The sequence below is a fragment of the Leptidea sinapis genome, chromosome 30 (assembly GCF_905404315.1).
Source record: "Leptidea sinapis chromosome 30, ilLepSina1.1, whole genome shotgun sequence".
NCBI lineage: Eukaryota > Metazoa > Arthropoda > Insecta > Lepidoptera > Pieridae > Leptidea > Leptidea sinapis.
Window position 1 is genome coordinate 9,972,451 of NC_066294.1, and position 27,950 is coordinate 10,000,400.

The following is a 27,950-nucleotide window of genomic DNA, read 5'->3' on the forward strand; positions in this document are numbered from 1 at the left end:
AATAAGAAAGACACTGGGATCACATGTCATCAGTAAGTATTTTGTATTTTATTAATTTCAATGTAAAATACGGCGAAGCGTATGTTACAAAATTTGTAAGATGCCATTGAGTGTCAAGATGCCACGCACACAAGCATCTAAGAGTTGCCGTAATAAAACAGCTATTGTTCTTAGGTGGTGCGGTACTAGTTGGAGCGCAGCGGAGACCAATCCTTAATCTAAAGACTACGAACTATCAATATGTCAGGTACAGACAGCGTTATCAGACGTACTGACAATGCGTTTTGGTTTTCCGATATCATATTATATAAGTTCATTCTCTTACGGCGAAACGAAAACACCGTGAGAAAACTTTATGCTGTTACCACACTGCTGTTATAAAATATTTACAAACACTTATAATTGCTAACAAATGTTAGGAATTGTTGGGCGTTTTTAACCAACTTCAAAAAAGGAGGAGGTTTTTAATTCGTCGGTGTGTTACCTCAGAACGTCGGTATTAGCGAAGGTAGGTTTGTAACTACGTACATAGTTACAGGTGAGATGCGCTTGAGTCGCACGCGCGACTTGAGTCGGCGAGAGGCGAGAGCGGGGCCGCGGCGGGAGAACATCGATTCAAAAAATAACAATAATCGTATCTAGAATTAGATTAATACAAATACGCAATTATTTTTATACTTTTTAGTGCATATTATCTCTATTGTTTTGGAATAGTGTTATTGAAGTCGGTTGCTTTTTTATTAATCTTTTTTTTTTTTAAATTTCAATACTTCTACTGATGGAATATATTTACAAACATTTGAAAACATCACACCATGACATTGCACTGCTCGGAGCTCGCTAGAACGGGTCGTACGCTTTCCGCATACCCTGCTCTCGCCCTGGATAATATATGTTTATAAACAAATTCAAATTAATGTTTTATTAATTACTATTTGTTAATATATACCATCTGGATGTGTAGCGGTCATCCACAGTGCGGTTTTCAAGGAGCTTTCTTCCAAGTGCTACAACGCTGTGGAATGAACTTCCTTGTGCGGTGTTTCCGGGACTATACGACATGGGTACCTTCAAAAAAAGCGCGTACACCTTCCTTAATGGCCGGCAACGCTCCTGTGATCCCTCTGGTGTTGCAAGAAATGTGGGCTGCGGTTTTCACTTAACACTAGGTGACCTCCTACGCTCGGAGTCCTCCTTTTACATAAAAAAAAATAAGTTAGTTTAGAAATGTTTACTAACATTACGAACACGTTTTGTAACATTATGAACAAATGTTTGCTAAAAACCAGCAGTGTGGGAACTAGCACTGGGTCTTGGTCTAACAAGGTCAACGTCCATGCAGAATCCTCGAGGTCTATCTAGAGATATCTAGTCAGTTGTCAATCGATTTACGGGACGCGCGTGCTGCTTTTATTGCAGTCTCATTTTCCTTTCTTTGTGGGATCAGGAGTAAAATATCTCTTATATATGAAGAAAAATAATAGAAGCACAAAACATTAGTAAATATTACACCAAAATAGGACAAAGTTTGTAATTTTATCTTCTTTCAACGTACGAGTTTTAAGGTGGCATTGGTCCTTATCAAATTCGACCTCGAGCTTACAGCAATAAGGAAACTAGTAAGTGACGTGAAAATGGCACTTGCTGTGTTATACGCCTCGGCTGTGAGCAGGTACGTAAACTAATTTTACAATGTGTTACGAATCCAACGCAGCTACAAATTGTGTACGTTTTAAAATGAATATAAGTAGCCGTTCTCTAAAGTAAATTATTTATTTAAATGGTGTTATTGAGTAAAACTTCTGTATTATACATTATAAGCTAGACAGCCTCTGCACCTAGGATTGTCGATTACGCCGATTGTGAAAAGGTGCTTGTTTTTTTGATGTGTGACCCGTTAGGGTGCCGACCATTATACGGATGTCATGTCTGTTGAGGCTGATAAGTTGACGTGTCAGTTTGGGCGACAGTGCAGGTACCTATCGCTTCTTTCGAATGTCCGCAGCATGAGACAATCATCCATCGGGTGTTGTGTAGGTCGTTGGTGAGAGAGCGTATCCATGATAGCATTTGGCTGAAGGGCAGTGGCAGAAGTGGCAATGGACCAGCCACTTGGGTTGCCGATGCCAAAACTAGTTTTTGGCCCCGGATACATAAATAAATTTTTTTATTGAAACAATATTTAGTTTAGGTCGCGGCATCATTTTCAAACGATCGTATAGCGAACATGATGTGATGCAGTGGCGCGTAGGACATTTTCAATGCGTTACTGATACATCAGTAACCGTGAAACAGAGAGCGACAACTTGGCACACACTGACGCAGTTGTTATGAACACTATACAGAGTGTTGCATATAAATATGGCCTTTAAACAATTTGATTTTTTAAAGTGATATCCCTGACTTCTGGTATTAATACCAATAATAAAAATAACAAACTGTTTCAATTTGAAACAGCGACATCTCAAGTCAACTTTCGTAATATCCAATTACTGGGGTTGAGCAGTATATCAACTGTAAGTAGATCCTGTAGATGAAGCTACAACCTGAGAGATGAACAAGACATAATAAGATTTACGACTCAAACGGTTGCCTCAGTTGATAAAAGCGCTCGGAAGGAAACCGAAAGGCGCGGGTTCGAGTCCCGCATCGCATTTTTCATCGCAAATGTAATATGGCATTTATTTCAAATGTGTGGTTTTCGGGTTTCGGACCCGAAGGAAAATGTCACCGAGAATGTAAAATGAACGAGACAAAATGTATACTACTATCGCATAAGAGAAAATCATTTAAAACAAGGTAACGCATTCTTAATAGCCGTCATGCAAATTCATCGAGATATCGATGATACCGGTATTGGGCATGCGGGTTGAGTCTTAATTATTGATACAAAAACATACTTCAAACATGCATATGAGGGTTGATCAATAAATAGTTGGAATGAGGTTTCAGAACTAAAAAAAATAACTCTGGTTGGTAAAGTAAACATAAGTTGGAATATTTGCGAGATTATTATTGAGAAAAGAAAAAAAATAACAACATTATTAGTTTTCAGTTTTTTAGAGAGCACGTTGTCATGTAAATGGATAAAACTGAATTGCGTGCGGTCATTGAGAATACAGACACCTAATTTGCTTGAAATATTTCAGTAGTGATAGTTAATTAAGATTTATAGGATAATTTGAGTGGAAATGCATCACCATATTCTACGGTTGCACGTTGGTGCGACGAATTTAAACGTGGAAGAATATCCACCAAATATGAGAATCTTAAAATGGTTTCAAAGAGATGAAACAATCGTTATTTCTGCTCGTCGTACTTTTAATAGCCGTATATAATAAAGATTTCGACTCGTGTAAAATACACGAATGCTTTGGGATGTTGAAAGTAACTGCGCGCTGAGTTCCCAGAATGTCTAGCGATGAACTAAAATAAATGAGACATTTCTTGAGCTTCTATAGAACTGTTACAAGAAGACTCTGAACATTTCTTTGCGCGATTAAAAACGAAAGATGTAACATGACTTCACAATCCATTGAAAACAATGGATAATTCAGAGACTAACCAACAGTCTACTAGGAAAAGACCGTCATCTCCAATTCTTAAGGCGAAGAGTAAGCAGAAAACACGCAAACATGGTGTTTTTAGACAAGTTTTGTGGTGAAAGTATAGCATTTCGAGCTATGAACACTACTTAATCCTGTTACACATATCCTTAAGTCTTATTTGTAGGTTGCTAATGCTTGCTGTTGGTTATAGTTAACACTGCCGAGCCTTTTTGAACTACCACATTTCTTTGAAGTTAAACAAGTTTTTTGGAATGGCGTGACGCATTTTTTTGTTACTTCTCTCAGAAAAGTTATTCTTATAGCTTGTACTTCTTTGTGTAGGTTCATTTATTCAGATTAGTAGTTAATAACAAGGATTGTAAGCATATAAACTGTTTTCCACGCAAGAATTTTGAAAATATTGACTTTGTTAGATAGATGGTGAGCCGGCAGCCGTGAACTCATATCGCTCAAGGTTGCTGGCATTTAGTGTCGCCTTAAAAAAATTGAGGAGAGTCATTCAGCCGTATAGTTCCATCAAGATAATGCCTCGGCCCACTTGATCCGTGGTTCGTCCTTGAATGACTGCAAATGGAGATGCTAGCTTCCAAATACTTAATGATCTTTCATGTTGAACCGACCCCGCCCGTAGTGATATCTAGCTATTTCCAAAGTTGAAGTATTATTTGAAAGAACAGAGATTCGAAGATTATGAAGCCGTAGTAGCTACTGTGCAGGAATTTTTTGGTGTGCACCATAAAGAGATTCGACATACAGACTATATCAAAAATTAAACTAGATTTAGTAAAAGCTCCCGGCAACAAATTCATTCTTTCTTTTCAATGAAAACCCTACGTACGTAGAGAGGATAAAACAAGGTATATAACTAAGAAAGTAAAAAATTGTATTTTCTCTGCAACATTTCGCAGTTGCTGGTAACTACAAATTTTTGGTCTTCTCAACTAAATAATACTTCCTGCAGGTCTGAATATGGATACCCTTCAAAAAAAACAAATGCGAAATGAGGAAAAATACCAAACATTAAAAAAATACTGTCAAAACTGTGATAATTTATGATCTGTGCGTTAAGACATATGCGTGCTATTTACATAGTAAAGGTCATAGAAAAATCAGTTAACTCAAAAATCCTCTAATTTACGTAGATAGATTACATAGATACAGCATAATTACCAAAATTTGAGGATTTTGTTCTATTTATAAGTGCTAATGAATTGAACTATTTTGCATTTCTTATATTACCTATAATAGACTTACTCGAAATTAAAAAGTGTATTTATGAACCTAGTAATCTATAATTACGAAATAATAATATGTATTTATGTTAGAGAAACCGTTATAAAAGAAAATCAGTTCAAAACTATTCGACACATGCTTTGAGCACATTGTCTAAAACCCGTTTAAAATGTAAGCGTAAAGATTCATAGCAACATTACTTCGATAGAGTCCCTGTAGAAGATAACAGTTAGGGTTGCCACTGTGCTCTAAAATAGAATATTGTACTCTATTTCAGGTAGTACGCTCAAATACTCACTTTACATAAAATACTGGCTTTTGGCACAGGGATACTCATTTTAAGATACCACAAAAAAGACAACCTGTTCACAGAAATAAATAATATACTGGTTGGGGGAACCCAAAAGCAGATCATGACTGCTGCTCCAAAAACAAAATGTCATTGTGACAATTTGCTGGCGGAAAAAATAATTTTAAAATTTTTGTTATATACCATTTTCATTTATCTGTGCTATTTAAATAAAAACTAAGTATAAACTATCTGAAATCAGACATACTCTATTTGTTTTAGAAAAACTTGGCAACCCTAATAACAGTATATATATACAAGATTATAGACACGAGCTGTGAGCACTGAAAATGATTCGTAGAGGACTGAATGACACGTGAAAACCCAATAAAGATGACGACATCGACTGACATGCCAATGAGCGGTTTGTCGGGTCGACGAGCGCCTCAGGCCGACCAATGAGAAGCGCGCTCACGACTGAAATGCCAATGAGCGGTTTGTCGTGTCGACGTGCGCCTCAGACCCACCAATGAGAAGCGTGCTCACGACTCGTGCCGACGTTAACTACCTATGTGTACTTAATTAATGTCGGAATCCTTTGGCCTCGTTCAGCGACGCCGCATGGTATCGCTTGAGTTCAGGGAACACTTCGAGAAGAACTAGCTCCAGGATCTCCTGTTGGATAGCAAAATATTTAATTAATAACTTTGCAATTATGTATTCATGTAGGTAAATAACTTATCAGAAAATGGTAAGATGCATATGATTTCATGACCTTCCAAACGAAAAGCAGGAAATCGGTTAGAACTTCATCTGAAGCACAAAGGCGGCGTTAGAAATTTTATTCCTCAGCAACCACAAGGTTTGTTTACTAGAACGTGCCAAAATGGCCATTTTGAACAAATTGGTTTGTTTACACTTTTTGCACTAGTTGGATTTTTCCAAGTTTCAACTACCATTGCTTATGCTTAACCGGGCATGCACACACGGGTAAAAGACACGGGAGGGACGAGCGGGAAAGTGATTTTTGCATAATATCTCAATATGTTATATTTTCTTATATTCATAGTTATCATGTTTACTCGAATTGTCGGCGACCCAGTACTGTGTACGGCTGGATCACTTGGCGTTGCGTCTTCTACCGCATTTATTACGGGGAGTGTTCCGAAGAGCTGTTAAACCTGATTCCTGCCGCTCAATTCCACCCTCTCTCGACACGCCACAAATTAGGATATCATCCCCACCATCTAGATGTGTGGCGTTCCGCCACAGTGGCGTTCCGCCACAGTGGCGTTTTCAAGGAACTTTCTTCCACGCACAACAAAGCTGTGGGATGTGCTTCCTTTTGCGGTGTTTCCGGGACGATGCGATTTATTTTTTCATAAAAAATATGTTTATAAAGTAATATTGTATAATTAAACTTATTATTTAATAGCCTCAGGGCGGTCGCTCAATTCCCAATCTGAGGAATCAATAAGAAAGTCATTAATGTTATAGTAACCTTTACCACACAAACGTTTTATAACAATTATTTTGAATATCGTAATACTTTTGTTTTGATCATTTTCTGGGATCTTGTTGTAAAAGCATATACATCGCCCCACAAAAGACTTACTAACTCGACTTAGCTGCGTAGAAGGCGTAAAGGTTTATGTCTGTTCCTCGTGTTAGCATCATGATTGTCACAGTTTCTAGAAAATTCCTCCTTCTCCCCGTGTCGTAGTTCCTTATGACTATATTCTTCTATTCCTATTCCATTGCTGAGCATCAAAGAGTGCATGAATATGAGATGTGACAGGAGATTCTGTAGAATTGCGTCGCCTCTCGCGGACAAGATATTATCTAAATTAAGAACGCGATCCACACATATTAACAGACGATACAACAACTTTGCGGAAGAATGTGTGATCCGAGCGAAATTAAACGAACTTTCAACACGTGATAAAAAAAAATACTTTTCAACATTAATATGAAATAATGCCGATTTTATTCAGTGCGTTCGCGTGTGATAGAGTTATTGTGAATAAATTTGCAAGCTGCGAGGGCAACTTCGATGAAATAGTTGAAACTATGCTTATAAAACTTCCGCAAAACAATCGAAAAATGACATATTCGCATGGAAAATATCTGCTGCATTACATCGTTGAGGACAGACTCTTTTATTTTTGTGTTACAGATAGGGTAAGTAACTATATATTATATACACTTAAATATCCCGTTTGTTTCAAGTAAAAAAAATAACATTATGTCAAAGAGCTCTTTGTTTCAATCGTAAAGTTATATTAACAGTATTTTAAAATACATTAACCTAAAATAGAACAGATAAATTCTCGAATTCATATAATGCAGAGATGCGTGGGGTTCTCCAAAATAACCTTCGTTATATATTTGGCTGAAATCCATTGGATATACGTTTATTTATATTAATATGATTTTATTTATTATTTGGTGATATCATACTACAAATTATTGAAGCTTTGAATTATTTGAAGCTAGGGTTTTTCGTTGAAATCAATTTGAAAATTATTGATAATTAAAATGACTTGATTTTTCAACTTATTCTAAGGATTTCTCTGTGAAAGTGAAGAATTTGTCGATTCCTTTTACTTATTATATTTTTATTTATTACGGTCAGGAAGAATTATCAGATTTGGTATATTTATATCGAGAACAAAGTTTGACTCAAGAATGACGACTCAAGAAGAAGACTACGTCAAAATAATCTTTACAATGTATTACGTTATACAGGTGTAATTGTTAAGTGTATGTGACCAGGCGATTATTCCGTAACTATTACAGATATAAAAAACGGCCAAGTGCCAGTCGGACTCGTCCATGAAGGGTTCCGTAGCAGCAAGTAACATAATATAAAAGTTCTTGTAGTTCGTTGTAACTTTGATCGATGTTTTAATAATAGTGTATTTTTTTTTTTTCAATTAAGTTATAGATAATACAATATATGACGTATTATAAAAAATACTTACTAGATCCCGATCTACACAATTTTCAAAAAAAAAAAAAAGATATTAGAAACTTCAATATCATTTTTTAGGATATATCCATTAAAACCCCACACGTATGGGTTTAATAAAAAAAAAAATGGGTTTTAGTTCTAAGTATGGGGAACCCCCAAACCGGTTTTTTTCTATGTTTGCGTGAAGATCTTAATGCAGTTCACAGAATACATCTCCTTACTAATTTTCAACAGTATAGTTCTTGTAGTTTCGGAAAAAAGTGGCTGTGATATACGGAGGAACAGACAGACAGACATGACTAATCTATAAGGGTTCCCATATTTTGCCAAACGGCTACGGAACCCTAAAAACTTTAAACTGATACCGAAAGTACGTTACCTAATCAGTAAAATGACATCAAAGTGAACTTTTAGACACGTTATATAAGTAGTTATGTTTTATAAAAAAAAATCCTCTGTCATAAATCCAATTACTCCTCTGCTGAAAATCTAAATGATCGGACAGCCTGGGACTAGATTGTAATTATTTTATAGCGATAGAAATGACTGTACAATATTGTATATTTATATTGGAAAGAGCGCAAAAAAAGAATGCTGGGAGAGTTTCTTGCGCCGCTTCTTCTCTCTCAGAGCGCCATTTGTTTCCGAAGCGGTAGTATCTAGAAGTTATTAGAAATGACATCAAAAAGAATTCTAAAGGAATCAATTTTGAGAAAACAATGCCTTTTATGCCTTTTTATATTTTTGACACCAACGGAGGTACGCGGGTTAACTTATCGATCACCCTCGACCATTACATCATTAATAATACGTACACCACCAATCAGGTCAGGTCGGTTCGAGTCCGAGGTTTAGGTAGATTCACATAATAAGGACAAAACGTGCAATTCATATTTTCCAATCCTCGTAATTGTGGTCAGCGGTTCGTTGAACCGTCCAACCTAATTGAATTTAAACGTACAATATATACAAAAAAAAATATTAACCACGGTACAAAATACCATAGTTTCACTTAAATCTATTCTAAATTATTTTTAATATGTGTATTTATAATTGCTATCTATAAATTCAAATTAAAACCTTCCCGTCGATCCGGACATATTACACTCTTTAAAACTTTGCGTACTTTATGGGTAAAGTTAAACCTCACCTTTATGTGTAGAATGCGGTGGAATTGAGGATGCATACCATATTATGGTGGAATGTGTTCAAATCGAGGCTGTAAGAATAAAATATTCCCCCTTTAGGAGGAAGCTAAAATTATGTGTAAGTTGGTTCAATTTAGATAGGCGATGATTGATGATAAATATGCGGGTGGGATGTTAGCTCTGTGATCAAACCCTCAATAAATAAATTAAGATTAACAAAAACCTTACCGCCTCAATATACGGTTCACTAGACAAAGTTACCTAAAAACAATTGAGAGGCTCATAATTTTTTTCAGGCAATTGAGTGCTCTTCACCACAAAATTATCTGCGTACCTACCTTCTTTTTAAGTCGGTCTGCAACTAAGTACTACAATCTAATATATAAAATTCTCGTGTCATGGTGTTAAACTTTGAACTCCTCCGAACGCATGACCGATTCTCATGAAATTTTGAGTGCATATTGGGTAGGTCTGAGAATCGGACAACATCTATTTTTCATCCCCCTAAATGTTAAGGGTGGTCCACACGACTTTTTTTTAAATTTGTTTGATTATGAGTCAGCATTAAAAAATACATACAACTTCAAATTTTCACCCATCTACGATCAACAGTTACTTTTGTATCGTGATTTTAATATCGGCAATACAACGTTTGCTGGGTCAGCTAGTAATCTATATTATTCGTTAACTAAACCGTAGTTTTATAAATTAATAGACTCGATTACTTCTTATATCATATCATGGGTGTGTCATTATGAAAATATCGTAAGGTCATCGAACGTTGATACGTGGGCAAATTTAGAATTAAACCGCCCGTCAAAAAATTGCTGATAAATGTTAAAAATAAACAAAATTATAAATAACAATTAAAACACGCAATCATTAAGTTGAACTCGAAGGCGTCTCGCCATTTTTAATAGTCATACGAATGACATTCAACATGTTAATAAACTTTCAGACATGCCAGAGATCAAGAGCATTTCTATTTTTAAATGAAATAAGACGGCGACATAGGACTGATTTTAAAAACAACTTCGCAGATGTAATGGCTGAAGAGATGTTCAGATATAATGAGGATTACAGCACTATTGTTGTGAGGAATGGGGAATTAGACGAGGTCAATACCATTGCTGTCGATAGTAGTGGTAAGCTGTTTTATTAACAAAGGACCTTAAAGGACAAAACTTAGGACTTATTTCACAATGTACAAGTAGCGAATTGATATAAGCTCATAATATATACGGATCATTTATACGGAGACTATGAGAGCTGTGAAAACGTCGAAAAAAATTGAGTTTAGAGTGAACCTCGATTTTGAGCAATGCACGCACATTACCAGTGGGCTCCTTTGCACAGGATGCTTGTTTTTTTTTATGGAAAAGGAGGACAAACGAGCGTACGGGTCACCTGGTGTTACGTGATCACCGCCGCCCACATTCTCTTACAACACTCCCGAATTCTTTTTACGCCTCGGGGAAAGTACAGGGCAAAGTTGCTAGATTATGGGTACCGCAACGGCGGCTATTGCTGCCGTGAAGCTGTAATGTGTAAGCCTTATTGTATTTCTTTCTGAAGGGCGCCGTAGTTAGCTAATACTACGTAATAAGCGGCGGCACTCTCTAAGTAAAAATTTAATTTTAATTTAGTATGAAACGTGCAGTAATGTGACATAAGTTTGAAATAGTAGTAATTGCAGTATGGCGATTGGCGACAAAGTATTATCCGGCTAAGTTTGAAAACTATCAGTTGCTTAAAACTTAGTTGATTTCGGCTATCTCCCTTTTTTACAAAATTATAGCCGTCATCTGTCAATCTTTCAATGACTGCACGTTTCATACAATTGAGTGAATCGCTTTTTTCTTAGAGAGTTTCGCTAGGCTGGCGTGTAATAACAATGGCACCCACTCCCTATCGGTGTTATTAATAAACACGAAATATAGTTATTCCAAATTTAAAACGTTTTGTCACTATCTTGACAGGGAGTAGTAATATTAAACAGAGTAACTTTACACTGCGTTTATTACTAAGACAGTACAAGTTATAGATTTAAGAATTACGACATTATACTAACTACATACATTATTTCTATAAATTATGAATAATTTCAGAAAACATATTGGGAGAGAAAATACTTTTGGTAGAAAACGAACTAAACTTAAAGTACACTGTAAGTATGTGAACTTTATACTTTGAAACACATTAAAAATTATCAACTAGGGTAAAAAAAAAATTTACGTAAGTAGTAAGATTCGTTCGAATTTTTTTTTAAATCAAACTAAGGTCGTGCACATAAGTGTTCAATTCATTATAGATGATACAATGTACAATTTACATCACATATAACGAACAACAGCGAACGAAAGAGATCTGAAGTTTTCGAGTTGTGACGGCTTTCTTATCGAGTTCCAATTTAATGTGCCTTTTCATGATCTAACAAGTATGGTTCTATTTTTATTATCATAGTTCCTTTTTTTTCTTTAAGTGGGAACCCTAGAAATTACTTAATTAATCATTTTTATGGTAACAATTTAATGAGCACTAAACAATTTGGTTTTTCAAGGGGTCGCTCAACAACAGATGCTGGTGTTGAGCTAATTCAGGAAATTTTTGAAGCCTGGGATAATTGTACATTATGGTATCAAGGGAGAAGCGCTTAGCCTTCTGAAGTCTTATTTGGGCAACAGGGTTCAGATGGTTGAAGTGAACAGTAAGAGGTCAGCTGGATCTCCCGTTACCATGGGCGTTCCACAGGGTTCGATTCTTGGGTCATTCCTATTCCTTGTATACATAAATGATTTACCTTACTTTGTACAAAATAAGCATGAGATAGTATTGTTTGCAGATGATACTTCTTTACTTTTTAAACTACATAGACAGCATACTGCTTTTAATGACGTGAACAATGCTATCTCCAAAGTAGTGGAATGGTTCACTACGAATAATCTCCTTCTTAATGAAAAAAAAAACCAAATGTATTAAATTTTCCCTGCCTAATGTTAGACAGGTTGACACAAATATTGTAGTAAAAGACGATGAGTTGAAACCTGTAGATACAACTGTATTCTTAGGGATTACCTTAGATACCAAACTTCAGTGGGGTCCTCATATTATGAATTTGGCGAAAACGCTTAGTTCTGCAGCATACGCAGTTAAAAAAATTCGGCAAGTTACGGATGAAAATACCGCGAGGCTGGTCTACTTTAGCTATTTTCATAGTCTGATGACATACGGTATTTTACTTTGGGGACATGCTGCCGATGTTAACACCATTTTCACACTGCAGAAGCGACCTATTCGTGCCATCTATAAATTAGGACCAAGAGTGTCACTAAGGGAAAAATTTAAGGAAATAAAAGTTTTGAATTTGACATCGCAATACATATATGAAAACCTTGTTTATGTAAAAAAAAATATAAATTCGTTTAAAAAATTTAGTGACACTCATAATGTCAATACTAGAAATAGGGACAGACTTGCTGTTCATGTAAGTCGACTTCAAAAAAGTCACAAATTCATTCAGAGGTGACTGAGCTGCTGGGCTGTTACATGTGTGTCTCAGTTTGATAAATGTCATTATAGTTATATAATTTAAATATTAATATTGTTTCTGTTTTTTAATCAATTTTAATAAGAATAATAATAATAATTATGACATGTAAATTGAAACAAAATTTTAAGTAGAGGCATTTAGTAAGTATTGCATAATATGTAGATGAACATTGTTTTGTTATTCGGTAGATTTCTCGTGACAGGCATCGTCATGCTCGCTTAAATGCCTCTGCTTGTAGCGGCGACGTGGGGCGGGTCGTTCCCTTCCCTAAAATATGGTCGAGGGAGACGATGGCTGGTCCATGCGTCATGCTCGTGAACGGGTGCTACTCGTGGTGTCTGGATGATCTTGTTACCGGGAGGTCTGCTTGATGTGTTTTTTATAATAATTATTTCCTTTAAAGTTATTATATATTTTATGAAATGCTCACATAATGCCTCTATTTATTTACGGTATGTGTGGATTGATGCATCTACTATACTCAATAACTCTTGTGTTTATAAGTATTGATTTACATTTTTTTTCTTTTTTTTTGACTTACTCGTGTAAGCCTTTCAGTTTTTGACTTTTGAGTATTTTTGTTGCGTCACTTTGCATATATTGTAATTGAAATGATTTGTAAAACAACTAAAATGTAAATCTTGACTTAAAAGAGTTGCAATGAGTTTCTTGCTACTTTTTCTCATTAGCTCAACCCTTTACGAAGTAGCGGTAAATTCAATAAGAAACAATTTTTTTTGACATTCATAGTGTCATTTCCGTGACCTACATGAATAAAGTGTTTTTGTATTTGAATTTGAATTTACTGTAACGATAGTGTAGCAATTACAAGGCTACGAATTCAACGAAGCGACAGATGATAAGATGTATTTTAACTGATTAAAAATTAACCTAACAAATTGGTGGCGATTTTTACCTGAGACTAATATGGTATTTTGCATGAGCATTACTATGCCTGACTATCATCAAAAATTACACTCGTTAATGTACAATAGTACATTATTGCAAAGGCCGGGAAATAGGCAATTGCAAGTGGAGTACGTCTCGGCCTTCACTAAATACGAGACAAGCAATTGCCATTTTCCGCTGAGGCATACATAGTACTTTTCTCAAAAGACTGCAGGGAAATAAGACACACTTTTTATATTATACATTAAATTAAATTTACCTTTGTCGCTTAATATATATCATCTGGGGCTTTAATTAAAAATTGATTAATGTTTTCGCCAGTAAAAATTTTCGATTTCTTGTAAGAATCCGGTCGATTGTCGTTTAAGAAAAGTAGTTAAGTTTCCATAATTTTTCAATTAAATGCCGTTTTCAACATTAACTGTACATTATAGCAAGGAATAAATTGCCCATAATGTAGATGTCTTTTTAGTTTTAGCAATCTCATTATAATACGCCAAAAATACTGTTTGGGAGAAAAAGTTCCCTTTTTTCTCGTTTTTCCAACTCATAAAATTTACATATTTTTTAATGTATTTTTCTTTTGACTTCACTGGAAGCAGGTTCTTGCCAATTTGTCTTCTGATTTTAATTTTAAGATCGATTGATTAATCTGCATTTCACTCTCTTAACCGTTGGAACTCATATTAATTATTATTAAATTTATATTTATTAAGTAGGTATGTAAATAACAAATTAAGAAGAATGTTCAGTTTTGCCGCCAATTTTTTTTACATCATCTGTGCTGACAGGCAAACGCATTTTTCTTTCTGAACTCTTTTGATCCGATCAAGGAATATTTAATAACCCCAGCACGCCGTTTCATACAACATTGCAGCAGCGCTGTAATGTTCCAAATTCAAAAAACGCTCCTGCAATGTATTTGATTTTCTTTGTCCGAAAATTCGATACTTCGCGTTCTTCTTTTTTCGAAAATAATGACAATATTTCCATGCATGTTTGAGAAAACTAATATTACCATTTAATACCACTTCATCACATTAGAAATTATTTTAAATGTAATCTATGTATAGTTTTATATTCAAACTGGCATCAACTTCAAAATGTTCCAGATAAAATTCTTTTTCTTTTTCCTAATATACACTTCCCAACTAATGCACTCACACATAAAAACAACTGTTCACTCAAAAAATACAACTAACCTATGTAACGGCTAAAAATATTTAAAGCGTGTTTAGAAAAATACCATCTTAATAATACAGCGCCATCTAGTTTCACGCTCATGGTAACTCACTGTGTAGTTCACGCAGTGAAGTTTACGTAATACTTAACACCTAGTTTTATAATACCTATACGTTTGAAGTCGACATAGTAAAAATATAATTGCATTTTGTAAATAATCATTTTTTTTTCAGACAACGTCTTATGTTGAAGAGAAACCTCAACAAGTCACACTGGCCGAAGACAAAGGACAGACCAACCAAATAGTGTTCGTAGCAGTAATATTTGTTGGTCTATCAGTACTCTATGTAATAAGTCCTGTAACTTTCACTGCAATTATTGTATTATTTATATTGCGTACGATCAATCGATAAAATAACTGTAAATTTTAATCCTTAAAGAAATAATATTTTATTAATTTTTACATAATATAACATTTTTAGTTTTTAAATTCTTATGTACTTTTATTCGACGCTCTTGCGGTGAAGCTAAAAAATTGCGTAGAACCACTACAACACAACGCAGATATTCAAAGGTTGTGTTTATTGACACCGTAACTTACTATACACTAACATGTAGACGAATAAAGAGTGCGAAACGAATAAATTTTCTAACGGAGATACAGAAAGATGGAAATTTCAAATTCAAATTCAAATATTTTTATTCAAAATAGGATGTGAAATCACTTATTGAAAGTCAAAAACAAAATCTACCACCCATTCCAAAATGAATGCCTCAGGCCTGAGAAGATTTTTTTTTTTTTTATGGAATAGGAGGACAAACGAGCGTACGGGTCACCTGGTGTTAAGTGATCACCGCCGCCCACACTCTCCTGCAACACCAGAGGAATCACAAGAGCGTTGCCGGCCTTTAAGGAAGGTGTACGCGCTTTTCTTGAAGGTACCCATGTCGTATCGTCCCGGAAACACCGCACAAGGAAGCTCATTCCACAGCTTCGTGGTACGAGGAAGAAAGCTCCTTGAAAACCGCACTGTGGAGGACCGCCACACATCCAGATGGTGGGGATGATATCGTAACTTGTGGCGTGTCGTGCGAAGGTGAAATTCGGCGGCAGGAATCAGGTTGAACAGCTCTTCGGAACACTCCCCGTGATAAATGCGGTAGAAGACACACAATGAAGCGACGTCTCTACGCAACGCCAAGTGATCCAGCCGTTCACAGAGTACTGGGTCCCCGACAATTCGAGCTGCTCTGCGTTGCACGCGGTCAAATGGATCGAGCTGATACTGGGGTGCGCCAGACCAGAGATGACAGCAATACTCCATGTGAGGCCGGACCTGCGCTTTGTAGAGCGCTAGAATGTGGGCCGGCTTGAAGTATTGCCGTGCTCTATTTATGACGCCCAGTTTCTTTGAAGCCAGTTTGGCTTTGCCCTCCAGATGGCCACGGAATTGGCAATTGCTCGAGATTTCGAGACCCAGTATTCCGATACTAGGCGAGGCTTTAAGGGAAGTGTTCTCGAAGAGCGGTGATACGGCAAATGGGGTTTTTTTAGTGGTAAACGCGCAAACTTGAGTCTTCTGGGGGTTAAATTGGACAAGGTTCAACTTACCCCATTCCGCGACCTTCTCGAGAGAGGACTCGATAGAAGACACAAGTTTCACCCGGCACTGGTCGACGTTTTCCCGAGAGAGACCTGCATGGCCCGTGTATACGGCATCACCAGTGCTGTCGTCTGCATAGCAATGCATGTTGGCGGTGTCCAACATATCATTGATATGCAGAAGAAACAGCGTGGGAGATAGCACACAGCCTTGGGGCACTCCAGCGTTCACGGGCTTGGGATTCGAGCAATAACCGTCGATAACGACCTGTATGCTGCGCCCAGTGAGGAAGCTGGAGGTCCACTTGCATAAGCTCTCGGGAAGCCCAAATGATGGAAGTTTTGCGAGGAGCGCCTTGTGCCATACACGATCAAAGGCCTTCGCTATATCCAGACCAACTGCCAGGCCTTCCCCCTTGCTTTCAATAGCCGCCGCCCATCTGTGTGTTAGGTATACCAGAAGATCGCCAGTCGACCGACCATGGCGAAAGCCGTACTGCCGGTCGTTGATCAACTGGTGACCCTCAAGGTATACCAAGAGCTGGCGGTTAATTATGCTCTCCATAATTTTGGAGAGTAGGGAGGTAATAGCAATAGGCCTGTAGTTTGCCGGATCCGAACTGTCTCCTTTTTTTGGGATCGGATGGACAAGGGCTGACTTCCATGAATCAGGGACTACGCCTTTTGAATAAGAGTGCCGGAATAAACGCGTTAGCACCGGCGTCAACTCAGGGGCACACGTTCTAAGCACGATTGGAGAAATGCCATCCGGCCCGCTCGACTTCCTGACGTCCAACGAAAACAGAGCTCGCCTAACTGTTTTCTGTCGGAACTGTACTTCAGGCATGGAGCTCTGACACCGCGGGATGGTCGGCGGTGTTTTTCCGTTGTCGTCAAGAGTCGAGTTGGAGGAAAAAAGAGTGCACAGGAGATCGGCTTTCTCTTTTGCCGTATGGGCCAGGGTGTCATTCCTCATGTGCAACGGCGGCATGGACGGCTGGTTGAAGTTACCAAGAGCAGCTTTCGACAACGACCAGAACTTGCGAGAATGGGCGCAACAAACTCAGCGGGCTTTTTTGTTTTCATCAAAAATATGTTTCACAATTAAAGTAACATTGTGTGGTAAACCACACAAACGTTTTTTAACAATTCTTTTGAATAACGTAAAACTTTTGCTTTGAACATTTTCTGGGATCCTGTTGTAAAAGCATATACATCGCCCCACAAAAGATTTGCTAACTCGACTAAGTCGAGTAGTAGGCATTAAAAGGAAAGCGAATCTATAGTTACTGTAACCGATTGTGTTACCAAGTCGTAATCGGTCAGCCACGCTTGGCATTAGCTCCTTCGTATTTTGAATATTAAATCAATAGCAAACGCACACATTGACGAAGTGTAGAGTATACCTAGCACAAGGCCCAAAAGGGATTGAACCTCTGGGTTAGCAAAAGGCCTTTTCGGGCCATTTTTATATTATATAATTTACATAATATAACAGTCATTTAATTTTTTTTTATGGAATAACCGCCCACAATCTCTTGCAACACCAGAGGAATCACAGGAGCGTTGCCGGCCTTTAAGGAAGGTGTACGTCCTTTTTTGAAGGTACCAATGTCGTATCGTCCCGGAAACACCGCGTAAGTTCATTCCACAGCTTTGTAGTACGTGAAAGAAAGCTCCTTGAAAACCGCACTGTGGAGGACCGCCACACATCCAGATGGTGAGGATGATATCCTAACTTGTGGCGTGTCGTGGGAAGGTGGAATTCGGCGGCAGGAATCAGGTTTCTAAAATAAACCCAAGCTATCTCTTATTATATTAGATTTATCCGACAATAAAATTCCTGTCAAAATAGCTCAAGCCATTTCGCAGATAAAGAAGACAAAGAAACTAATATTTCGAAAATTCACTCGTGGTTTATATCCTCTAGACATTTAGCTAAACATATTTTTTTTTGTTAACGCCAAAATACTTGAGTAAATAAAAAAAAATCCTACACTTCACTTTTATTGTTGCCTGCATTGCATGGGAGATCTTTTTACACCCACCTGGCACCCTCAACCTGCGACGTCCAGTATTCAAATCAATCCAAACCCATTTACTTAATTAGGTGAAAAACTGATACTTATGACTGCGAAGACTTAAACATTATACCACCACTTTGGAAAAGGAAACGACAGAAGGAAAAAGGCAAGAGTTCTTGCGATAATTTATAAATTATTCAATTTAAAGTCAGTGGACACAGGATCATCAAGCAACAGCAAGTGGCGCCTGGTCACGAGCATGACGCATGGATCAGCCACCTTCTTCCTCGACCATATTTTAGGGAAGGATACGACCCGCCCCATGACGGGTAATCCACCGCTTGTGGGTGACAAGCAATGACATTTAAGCGAGCAGGACTAAGTCTGCTAGTGTGTATCTTCAAAATCATCATCATCATTTTTGCCGGAAGACGTACCCTGCTGGACAAAGGCCTCCCGCAAAGATCTCCACGACGATAGGTCTTGCGCTGACCTCATCCAACCTATTCCGGCGATCCTGACCAGCTCGTTGGTCCATCTAGTGGGGGGCCTACCAACACTGCGTCTTTACTGCCCCAACGGCCATCTGTCCGTCGAGGGCACATAGCCCTACCGACTGCCACTTCAGTTTCGCAACCATCTAACTATGTCGGTGACTTTGGTTTTCCTACTATTATCCTATCCTATCTTCTTATTTCTGATTCCATCTCAGGGAAACCGAGCATAGCCCTTTCCATTGCCCTCCGAGCGACTGTGAGCTTTCTCATAAGGCCCATAGTTAGCGACCACGTCTGCGTACCGTAAGTCATCACTGGCAACACACACTGGTTGAAAACCTTCGTCAGATATATTATTATGCATATATTGTAGATCGATCAAATAAAAGACTCCAGGTCCCCGAGGTTTAACTCAGTAGTCAGGGCCGCGATGGTCAGAAGCCGATGGAAACAAATAGTTCACTCCAAGTGTGGACCACTTGTTGATGACCACGATTCTCATTCATGAGGGAACGACTAGAGAGAGAGATGATTGTAGATCGTAAACTCACGTAACAGAGTTGCTTGTTGTGTGTACTCTGCTGCAACGTGTAGAACAACTTGTGGGCCCCGCCGGCTGCCGCGTGAGCCCCCACTAGCGACGATAGCGCCCCCACTATACTCTCGGTAAGTTGCTGAAGCGCCAATGTACGGGTATGCTCTATGGCGAAAAAATGTTTTCTAACCTTAATATAACGTAACAAAATTAATAACTAATAAAAAACTATACTTATAAACAATCAGCGTGTATTTCATTTTCATTGTAAATAAGTCATTAAATTTTTTTAATGTGTTCACTTAAGGCTGGGGACCGAGCCAATGGCCTTGAGGAATCGAAAGGAGCTAGGATACGTCTCCTGTACAAAATGGCCATACTTTTAATTCAGAATTAGAAGCATTTTTAATTGATTACAAACATAATACAATTTTCTTTACAAACATAACAAAACTATGCCATGTTTAATAGTATTGGTAAACAGTTAATAACTTTTCATTCTATTTTTATCTAGATTGAATGATTAACATGGCTCCAACTGTAAAAGTTAGGGTTACTTTGATGATTTTTTTCGTAATGTCTATTAAAGATACAAATGAATTTTCTTCTCATATTCTGTAGACATAACTATTTTTTGTAAAAATAAAAGCTTTATATAAACCGTTAAGAAATGGTTTCAACTATTTTAGCGATTTCTTGGGATAGCAGCCATAAACTATTTAAACAATATCAATATACTCTAAATAGGTTATTGACAATTATTTCATTTTTATTGTAAAAAAAAATACATGACTTTTATTCAATTTTTCTTAAATCTAAGCACCATTTTCACTGAAACTAGTATTTTCTTTGGTTAATGCCACATTAATAACGCAAGTGTTGCAAATATAAATAAAATACTTTTGAATGGATTAAAACGCGTGTAATTGAAGCTATATTTACATAGGTTTTTGCGTAAAAGTTACATTTTAATTAATATTTAATTAACCCAAAAATGTAACTTAATAATTATACTTTAAATTACACGCGTTTTAATCCTTTGTCCCTTTGAAAAGTATTACTGAAACTATATAGGTAAGCAATATCACTTATAACTACAAATAAATTATTAATTTGCCAAAGTCTTCCTAAATAAACATTTATACTTTCATTTTTCAGAATATTTTATTATAAAATCTGATATACCTTTATCCCTATCGTTTCTATAAGAGGTAGTTTCGGACAAGACACCTCCGGGCCACCAGGACTTCAGCACTATACTCGTATAGTAATGCAGCATTTGCTCCGAGAACAGCCAAGATATTGTCTCCTTTATTTGCCTATTACAAAATACATATTTACTATACATTGAAAACAGGTTCGAAGGACCAAAAAACATTATAACCTTATAAATGTAAGTCTAAAAGCACTTGACACACTGACAAGAGAAATGTCTTATAAGTATGTATTTATGTAGCTAAGTGTTATGAAATACTATAGAAACTCTACCTTGTTAATACATACAGCTTCGTAACAATTCGGCATTACGTGAACAATTTCGAAAGTCTTGTATATAAGTCAGGTATCTTTTAAATAAAAAAAATATTAAATTGTCGCAAAAAGCTTGTACATTTGCTCGTGTTTCAATGTGTGCTGGTTGCAAACAAATTGCGCTTTTAAAAAATTGCGTGTGTACAAAGTACACATGTCAGAAGTGAAACCTGCATTGTGCATGAACCTCTAAACTGCATATGAAGTCCTGGTACATGTTGCTAGGATGACACATGATTTCAACCGCTATGAAAGACATTACTAACACCGCTACTACATTTATGTTCTCCTGGTGTCTATGCAGTTATAAGTCGTGCGTATGACATAAGAATATTATATTAAGGTATACCTACTCCCGTCATACATAAAAATAAAATAGTATGTATATTTCTGTCTCATTCTTTGCCGGCTTCATCCTACACATTTTTGTATTTGTGTCTCTTACCTGTCGATTTTTCCGTTGCATCCGGTTTGAAATCACAACGATTCTAAAGAAGTTTCACTTCAAAAAGGTTGACACATATGAGAATCGTCAAGAGCTATACATAATAACCCAGTAGAGTTTATATAGTATTTGGTATTACAGTACTTATCTTGTACTAAGACAACATACAAAATAAATAATAGTTTATTCTGTATTTATTTTTTTACTAAACTTAAAGTATAGTATATAGTAGTGTAAAACATGATTAAAATATTCAAAGAAATGAAACAATAGTCTAAAATGGTAATAAATGAAAGATTTTCAATAAAATATCTCAGATACAGGTCGGAATGTGAGCGACTTGAGACGGTTCAAATATTGGTTCAATCTTGTAAGTAATGTATTGTCACCTAAACTGGAGCGAAAACTTGGACCGCGGCCAAGAAGTCAAGAGTTGTGTAAGTTTAGGAAATCTGTGTGGTGTTTTGACATACAGTTCTGAAAGTAATTTTATTTTTTTTTAACATAAGAGTACTTTGGTAATTATATATAAACGAGGACCCTGAGAAATCAAAAGTTGATAATGTTTAAAATGTAACAAGCTTTTGTTTTTTGTTAAACGCAAGCATTTTGAGCATTGTGCAAGGTATATTCTACACATTGTCAATGTGTGCATTTGCTAGTACTAGTTATTATTGTTTAACATTTATTTTTATCTATTTGACTATTTGACTAAACTATACTGGCGAATTCACCTGTCAAATCAAAAATCAGTTTATTCACGTAGGTCACGGAAACGACACTTATGAATGTCAAAAAAAAAATCTTATTGAATCTACCGCTACTTCGAAAAGGGTTGAGCTAATGAGTAGAAGTAGCAAGAAACTCATTGCCACTCTTTTATATTAAGATTTACATTTAAGTACATCGATTTACAAATCATTTCAAATTATAATATAATATATGAAATGTAAAATGATGCAACAGACACAATCAAACGTCAAATAGTCAATGTCTTACACGAGTAAGTCAAAAAAGTAAATGTAAATTAATACAAAAGTTATTGAGTACGGTAGCTGCATCATCCACATACACCATAAATAAATAAAGGTATTCTGTGAGCATTTTATAAGCGATTATAAATAGATAAATATATTTTATATATACATATTAATACACACAATAACTTTTAGGAATCTGAAACCTGTTGATGGTGCGTCCGTACGTGATCTGCACAAAGGTGACGAGCGTTTTCCTCAGCCATTTGAACACGCCCCTCATGTCAAAGACCTCACTCAGGAGCGCGTAAAGCGGCTCCGCTATACTGTCGCGCTCTTCACCCATGCCACCCGCTAGTAATATCAAAAAATATATAATAGTACAAGTTTGGAGGTCTCACTCCGCAAAATCATTTAAAGAAATAGGGACTCTAGCAGCCATAAAATAAGGTGTAATTCAGATCGCACAGCGCTATTAACCTACATTTTATTCACCTAGTTTCATCACTTTCTATCGCGTGACTCTTACCTTTTCTGACAACATTAAGGTTGTCTTCTTTACCTAAAACTGTACCTAGCACAGTAAAACTAATAAAAATAGATCAGTTGTTTCTTTTCACTATGAAAATCAGTGTCGTCCGCAAACAATACTACCTTATATTTTTTCTCTATAAGATTAGGAAGATCATTTACTATTTTTTTTTATTTGGCTATGTCCAAACTGACCGCCAACGCCTCTCCCTTCGACTCAACCGCTTGCGCCCATTTATGGGTTAGGTATGCAAGAAGATCACCAGCTGAGGGAGCCTGACGGAAACCGTACTGGCAGCCGGTGCAGGAGCTTGGGATACCTAGAGGACTAGGTATTCCAAGAGCTGGCGGTTGATGATCGACTCCATTACTTTGGAGATAATGGCAATGGGCGGTAGTTGGACGGATCTGAGCGTACACCTTTCTTAGGGATCGGGTGCACTAAAGCCGCCTTCCATGATTTTGGGACTACGCCTGCCGCCTACCGGAAAAGACGGGTAAGGACCAGCGCCAGTTCCGGAGCACATGTCCACAGCACTATCGGGTTTATGCCATCGGCCCCGTTCGATTTATGAATGTCCAAGGTGAGAAGCGCCTTCACCACGGCGCTCTGATTTTTACCTCCGACATGAATGACTCGCACCGCAGAATACGCGCTGGTGGTGCACCTTGGTCATCCAGAGACGAGTTGGACGCGAAGATCCATCTTCCCAGGAGCCAAGGAGATCAGCTTTCTCTTTCGCGTCATGGGCCAGAGAGTCATCGTCCCTGTCCAATGGCGGAATGGATGGCTGGCTGGCAGAAGTTTCCTTGGACAGCCTTGGCGAGCGACCAGAACGCATTAGTTCCCGAGGGAAGGTGTGCTAGTCTCTCGCCAATTCTGCCAATGTGCTTCGACTTCGCGTCAGAAATAACTCTTTTGAGGGACCTGGAGTCATGATTGTAGTGTTTTTTAAGTTAGCTGGAATTCACATCCTTAGATACCACCGCAATAACCCAAGCCTGATAGCACTCCCGCATTCGGCGAGAGGCCATTTTGCAGGATCGGTCAAACCATGTTTGGGACCTGCCACTGATAGGCACAGAGCAGGATGGAATGAAGAGTTCCATACCTTGCAATACCACATCAGCAACAGCGTCTGGAATCTGGATCACCCAGCGAAAAACAGATCCTTCATGGGTAGGATGCAAAAATCTACCGCATCTCATCCCACTCTGATCTATAGTGCCACACGCGGCGACAGCCTAAGAAACGGGGCCGTGCTAGGCGCGTGATCGGCACGGTGCTCCGGATCAGTCAGTGGTCCGACGTTCCCAAAGGAGGGTCAACGGAAACTAGATAGCCTTCCGGATGTGAGGTCAACAGAAGGTCCAACAGTGAAGGTGTAGGTCTTCCACATCTGGGATTCGCGTTGGCGCAATAACCAGTTGCGTCAGACCATATGCTAAGGCGAAGTGGGGGCCGTTAAAATCGCCAAGAAACACGATCTCTGCAGTGGGCGTACTGCTCCAACACGGAATCTGTAGCCATTTGGATGTGCTCGAGGAGCCGGTCAGTCTCTGCGTAACCGCTATGGGACCTATACAGGCATGCGTAGATTCGCGGATGGCTGTCGCAGTCTACACGCAGGCGATGATCTAATTCCGGTTGTGTCCCTTAGGACCCAACATGGCACTATCACTCCTATAACTGTCGAACTGCGTCAAAATCTGTTTCATACAATTATTCATACAAAAATTAAAGTTGAAATTAAAAATGTGAAGGGTCACGATTCGAAATAAAAACTATCCTATCTCACAAGTTGCATTACATTACACAGCCGGTCCAAGGTTCGAGTCTCCTCAGGAGACGCCCCGCGACTGTCGCGTAATCTGTTGCGGCCTCCACGGCCCACGTCCTATATCGCTGTAAAAGCCTTCAGGGCTAACAACATAGAGGAGGTTTTTAGTCGGTTCCGTAACAAACGCCCAAATACATAACGCTCTGTACATAATAAATAAATACTGTTTTTTATTAATTTGTCAAAAATATTTCATAACATCAGGAATTATTTGCTCCCGTTGTTGAAATGAAATTGTTTCACAGCAGAACTGTCAAACCGTGCGTGAATAAATTCTCTCATAGAAAATATGTACATACAATACCAATATTGGAAATAAAAATAATTATGTTACGGGGTGGGTCTCAGTTGAATTTTTAAAAAACAAATATTAACTGACACTTGTTCAACACAAAATCAGTAATAACATACGAAGAGATAGAAGATATAGAAAAACGTGCGGTCGCGACAGACTTTTGATCAAGACTAACTTTCCCACACTAATAATAATAATAATTTTGAAAGTTGTGTGGTCGTGTGTCATCGTGTCGTCATTGCTTAGAGTCAGCAGTTATCCCGCCATAGCGGTATCTAAGTACTGATTCTATTACAGGTCCCAAATCGAAATAAAAACTATCCTATAAAGTTATCCGATTAAAATCCGTAAGGTAATGATTTTAGTAGTTCACTGAAAACAAATATCAGGACACTGGATTTATACATATTAGAATTGAGATAAAGATTATAAAGGAGCATATCCCGTACTGCTGAAATAAATAACGGTAATAGCTTAATACTCTTGATTCACCATCATTCCTCTTACCTCGAATAGAGTTGGTTACATGTTTGCAAGAGCCATCACCACCATTCCCATCCAAATACATGGACATCTCATCATCATCCGCCGACTTGTGTGTGAAGCCCTCCTTCTCTTGTGATGAACGACTCGTCGTTTCATTGCTAGCAAAAAAATGTAAGTTTCATATTAAAAATCTAATCATTTCAAAAAATCTTCATATCATATTGTAAAGTGGCTTACCTCGTGACTTACCTTTTAAAGAGCGTTGAGAAGGAAAACTTGTTTTTCTTTGGTAGATCACCTTGCTTCAAATACTCCGAGCTTGGATTTAAAAATGTGTAAAGTGGCTCGCTCTGATTAAGTCGGTCATCTTCTAGAACAAACTAAAAATTATTTTTAATTTTAATTCGATTAGTTGAGTCTTGCAATGTGGATATATGGCCAAGTAGACATTTAAAATCAATTAAAACTATTATCACTTCATCATTATCATCATCAGCCGGAAGACGTCCACTGCTGGACAAAGGCCTCCCCCAAAGATTTCCACGACGGTCGGTCCTGCGCTGCTCTCATCCAACGTATTCCAGCAATCTTAACCAGATCGTCGGTCCATCTTGTGGGGGGCCTGCCGAAACCGCGTCTTCCGGTACGTGGTCGCCATTCGAGGACTTTACTGGCCCAACGGCCATCTGTCCGCCGAACTATGTACCCTGCCCACTGCCACATCAGTTTGGAGATCATTTGGGCTATGTCAGTGGGACAGCCAGTGGTATGGGTACCACAACGGCGCCTATTTCTGCCGTGAAGCAGTAATGTGTAAACATAAATGTGTTTCGGTCTGAAGGGCGCTGTAGCTAGTGAAATTACTGGGCAAATAAGACTTAACATCTTATGTCTCAAGGTGACGAGCGCAAATGTAGTGCCGCTCAGAAATTTGGGATTTTCAAGAATGCTGAGCGGCACTGCATTGTAATGGGTAGGGCGTATAAATTACCATCAGCTAAACGTACTGCTCGTCTCGTCCCTTATTTTCATAAAAAAAAACACATTTGGTAAGTTAACAAGTTAACACTATAATAATAATAATAATAATAATAATAATAATAATAATAATAATAATAATAATAATAATAATAATAATAATAATAATAATAATAATAATAATAATAATAATAATAATAATAATAATAATAATAATAATAATAATAATAATAATAATATTGACAACAACTTACCTCTAAGTACTTCTGTATTAAAATTTTAGCCTTTTCTAAGGAATTCCTGTCATTCTTTCCAAATATAAACTTAAATGAATTTGATGGCAGTTCTATATTTTTCAACTCCGAACACATTGGTCTTAGCTTTCTATGTAACTCCTGTAAAATAAGCAATTTATTACATTAATCAGCAACCAACTATTTAACTATAACATCAAGCATTCGGTACAAAATGTGCCTATAAATATTTTTGATTTGAAAACTTCTGAGTGAGAGTAGGTAAATTGCATTACACTTGAAATATGAAATTTTTTCATACAGCTCGTTCGGAAGGCAGATTTCCTTAGAGAAGAACAAGCAAGAAACTCTAAGGTTGCTCTTTTCAAAACAGAATGGTATCACAATTTATAATTGTAAATTAAATTTTACAAATAATTTCAATTACAATATATGCAAAGTGATGCAACAAAATACACAAACGTCAATTACTAAATGCCTCACACAAGTAAGTCAGGAAAATGTAAATTAATAAGTAAAAACATAGTTATATTTATTGAGTACATCTATACATTTAAAAATGAATTGCTGTTCGCTAAAACTCGAGAACGGCTGGACCGATTTGGCTAGTTTTGATCTTGAATTATTTGTGGGAGTCCAGAGAAGGTTTAAAAGGTGAATAAATAGGAAAATGCTGCTAAATTAAATAAAAACAACAAATTTGTTTTTCCTTTGATGTGTCCATACATAATTTCTATGAGAGAATTTATTGACGCACGGTTTGACAGTTCTGCTGTGAAACAATTTCATTACTTCAGCAGGGTGCATATTTTACGAAGTAATTTTTGATGTTATGATATATTATTGACAAATTCATATAAAAACATAATTTATTTATTATATACTGAACAACGTCTGTCGGGTCAGCTTATATAAAATAACGGCTCTTTTAAGTGACTTGACATAACATAATTATGACAATTTGTGTCCGAAGCCAATAATAAATTAAAAAAAAATATGTAAGGAATAGATAATTCAGTAATCTATGAATCAATTTTCACTTCCCTTTTTAACTTAATAAGTATATTTAACGCCGTGTGTAAAACCTATTATTAAAAATA

General features: G+C 37.2%; 2 protein-coding genes across 2 annotated transcripts; one reads left to right on the top strand and one right to left on the bottom strand.

Moving 5' to 3' along the window:
• Positions 1–1,336: 1,336 nt before the first annotated feature.
• LOC126973808 (sorting nexin-25-like) lies at positions 1,337–26,968 on the bottom strand. Its single transcript, XM_050821149.1, has 7 exons — positions 26,851–26,968; positions 25,868–25,985; positions 25,640–25,776; positions 22,672–22,819; positions 20,699–20,832; positions 19,530–19,678; positions 1,337–5,766 (listed from the first exon to the last, which is right to left on the bottom strand). The coding sequence occupies exons 3-7, from the start codon at positions 25,704–25,706 to the stop codon at positions 5,674–5,676; spliced, it is 591 nt and encodes a 196-aa protein (XP_050677106.1). The 5' UTR covers positions 25,707–25,776; positions 25,868–25,985; positions 26,851–26,968; the 3' UTR covers positions 1,337–5,673.
• Positions 6,902–15,344, top strand: LOC126973807 (vesicle-associated membrane protein 7-like). The gene is made up of 4 exons (XM_050821148.1): positions 6,902–7,272; positions 10,172–10,358; positions 11,322–11,380; positions 15,088–15,344. Exons 1-4 carry the CDS (start codon positions 7,069–7,071, stop codon positions 15,265–15,267), a joined length of 630 nt encoding a protein of 209 aa, XP_050677105.1. The 5' UTR covers positions 6,902–7,068; the 3' UTR covers positions 15,268–15,344.
• Positions 26,969–27,950: the final 982 nt, after the last annotated feature.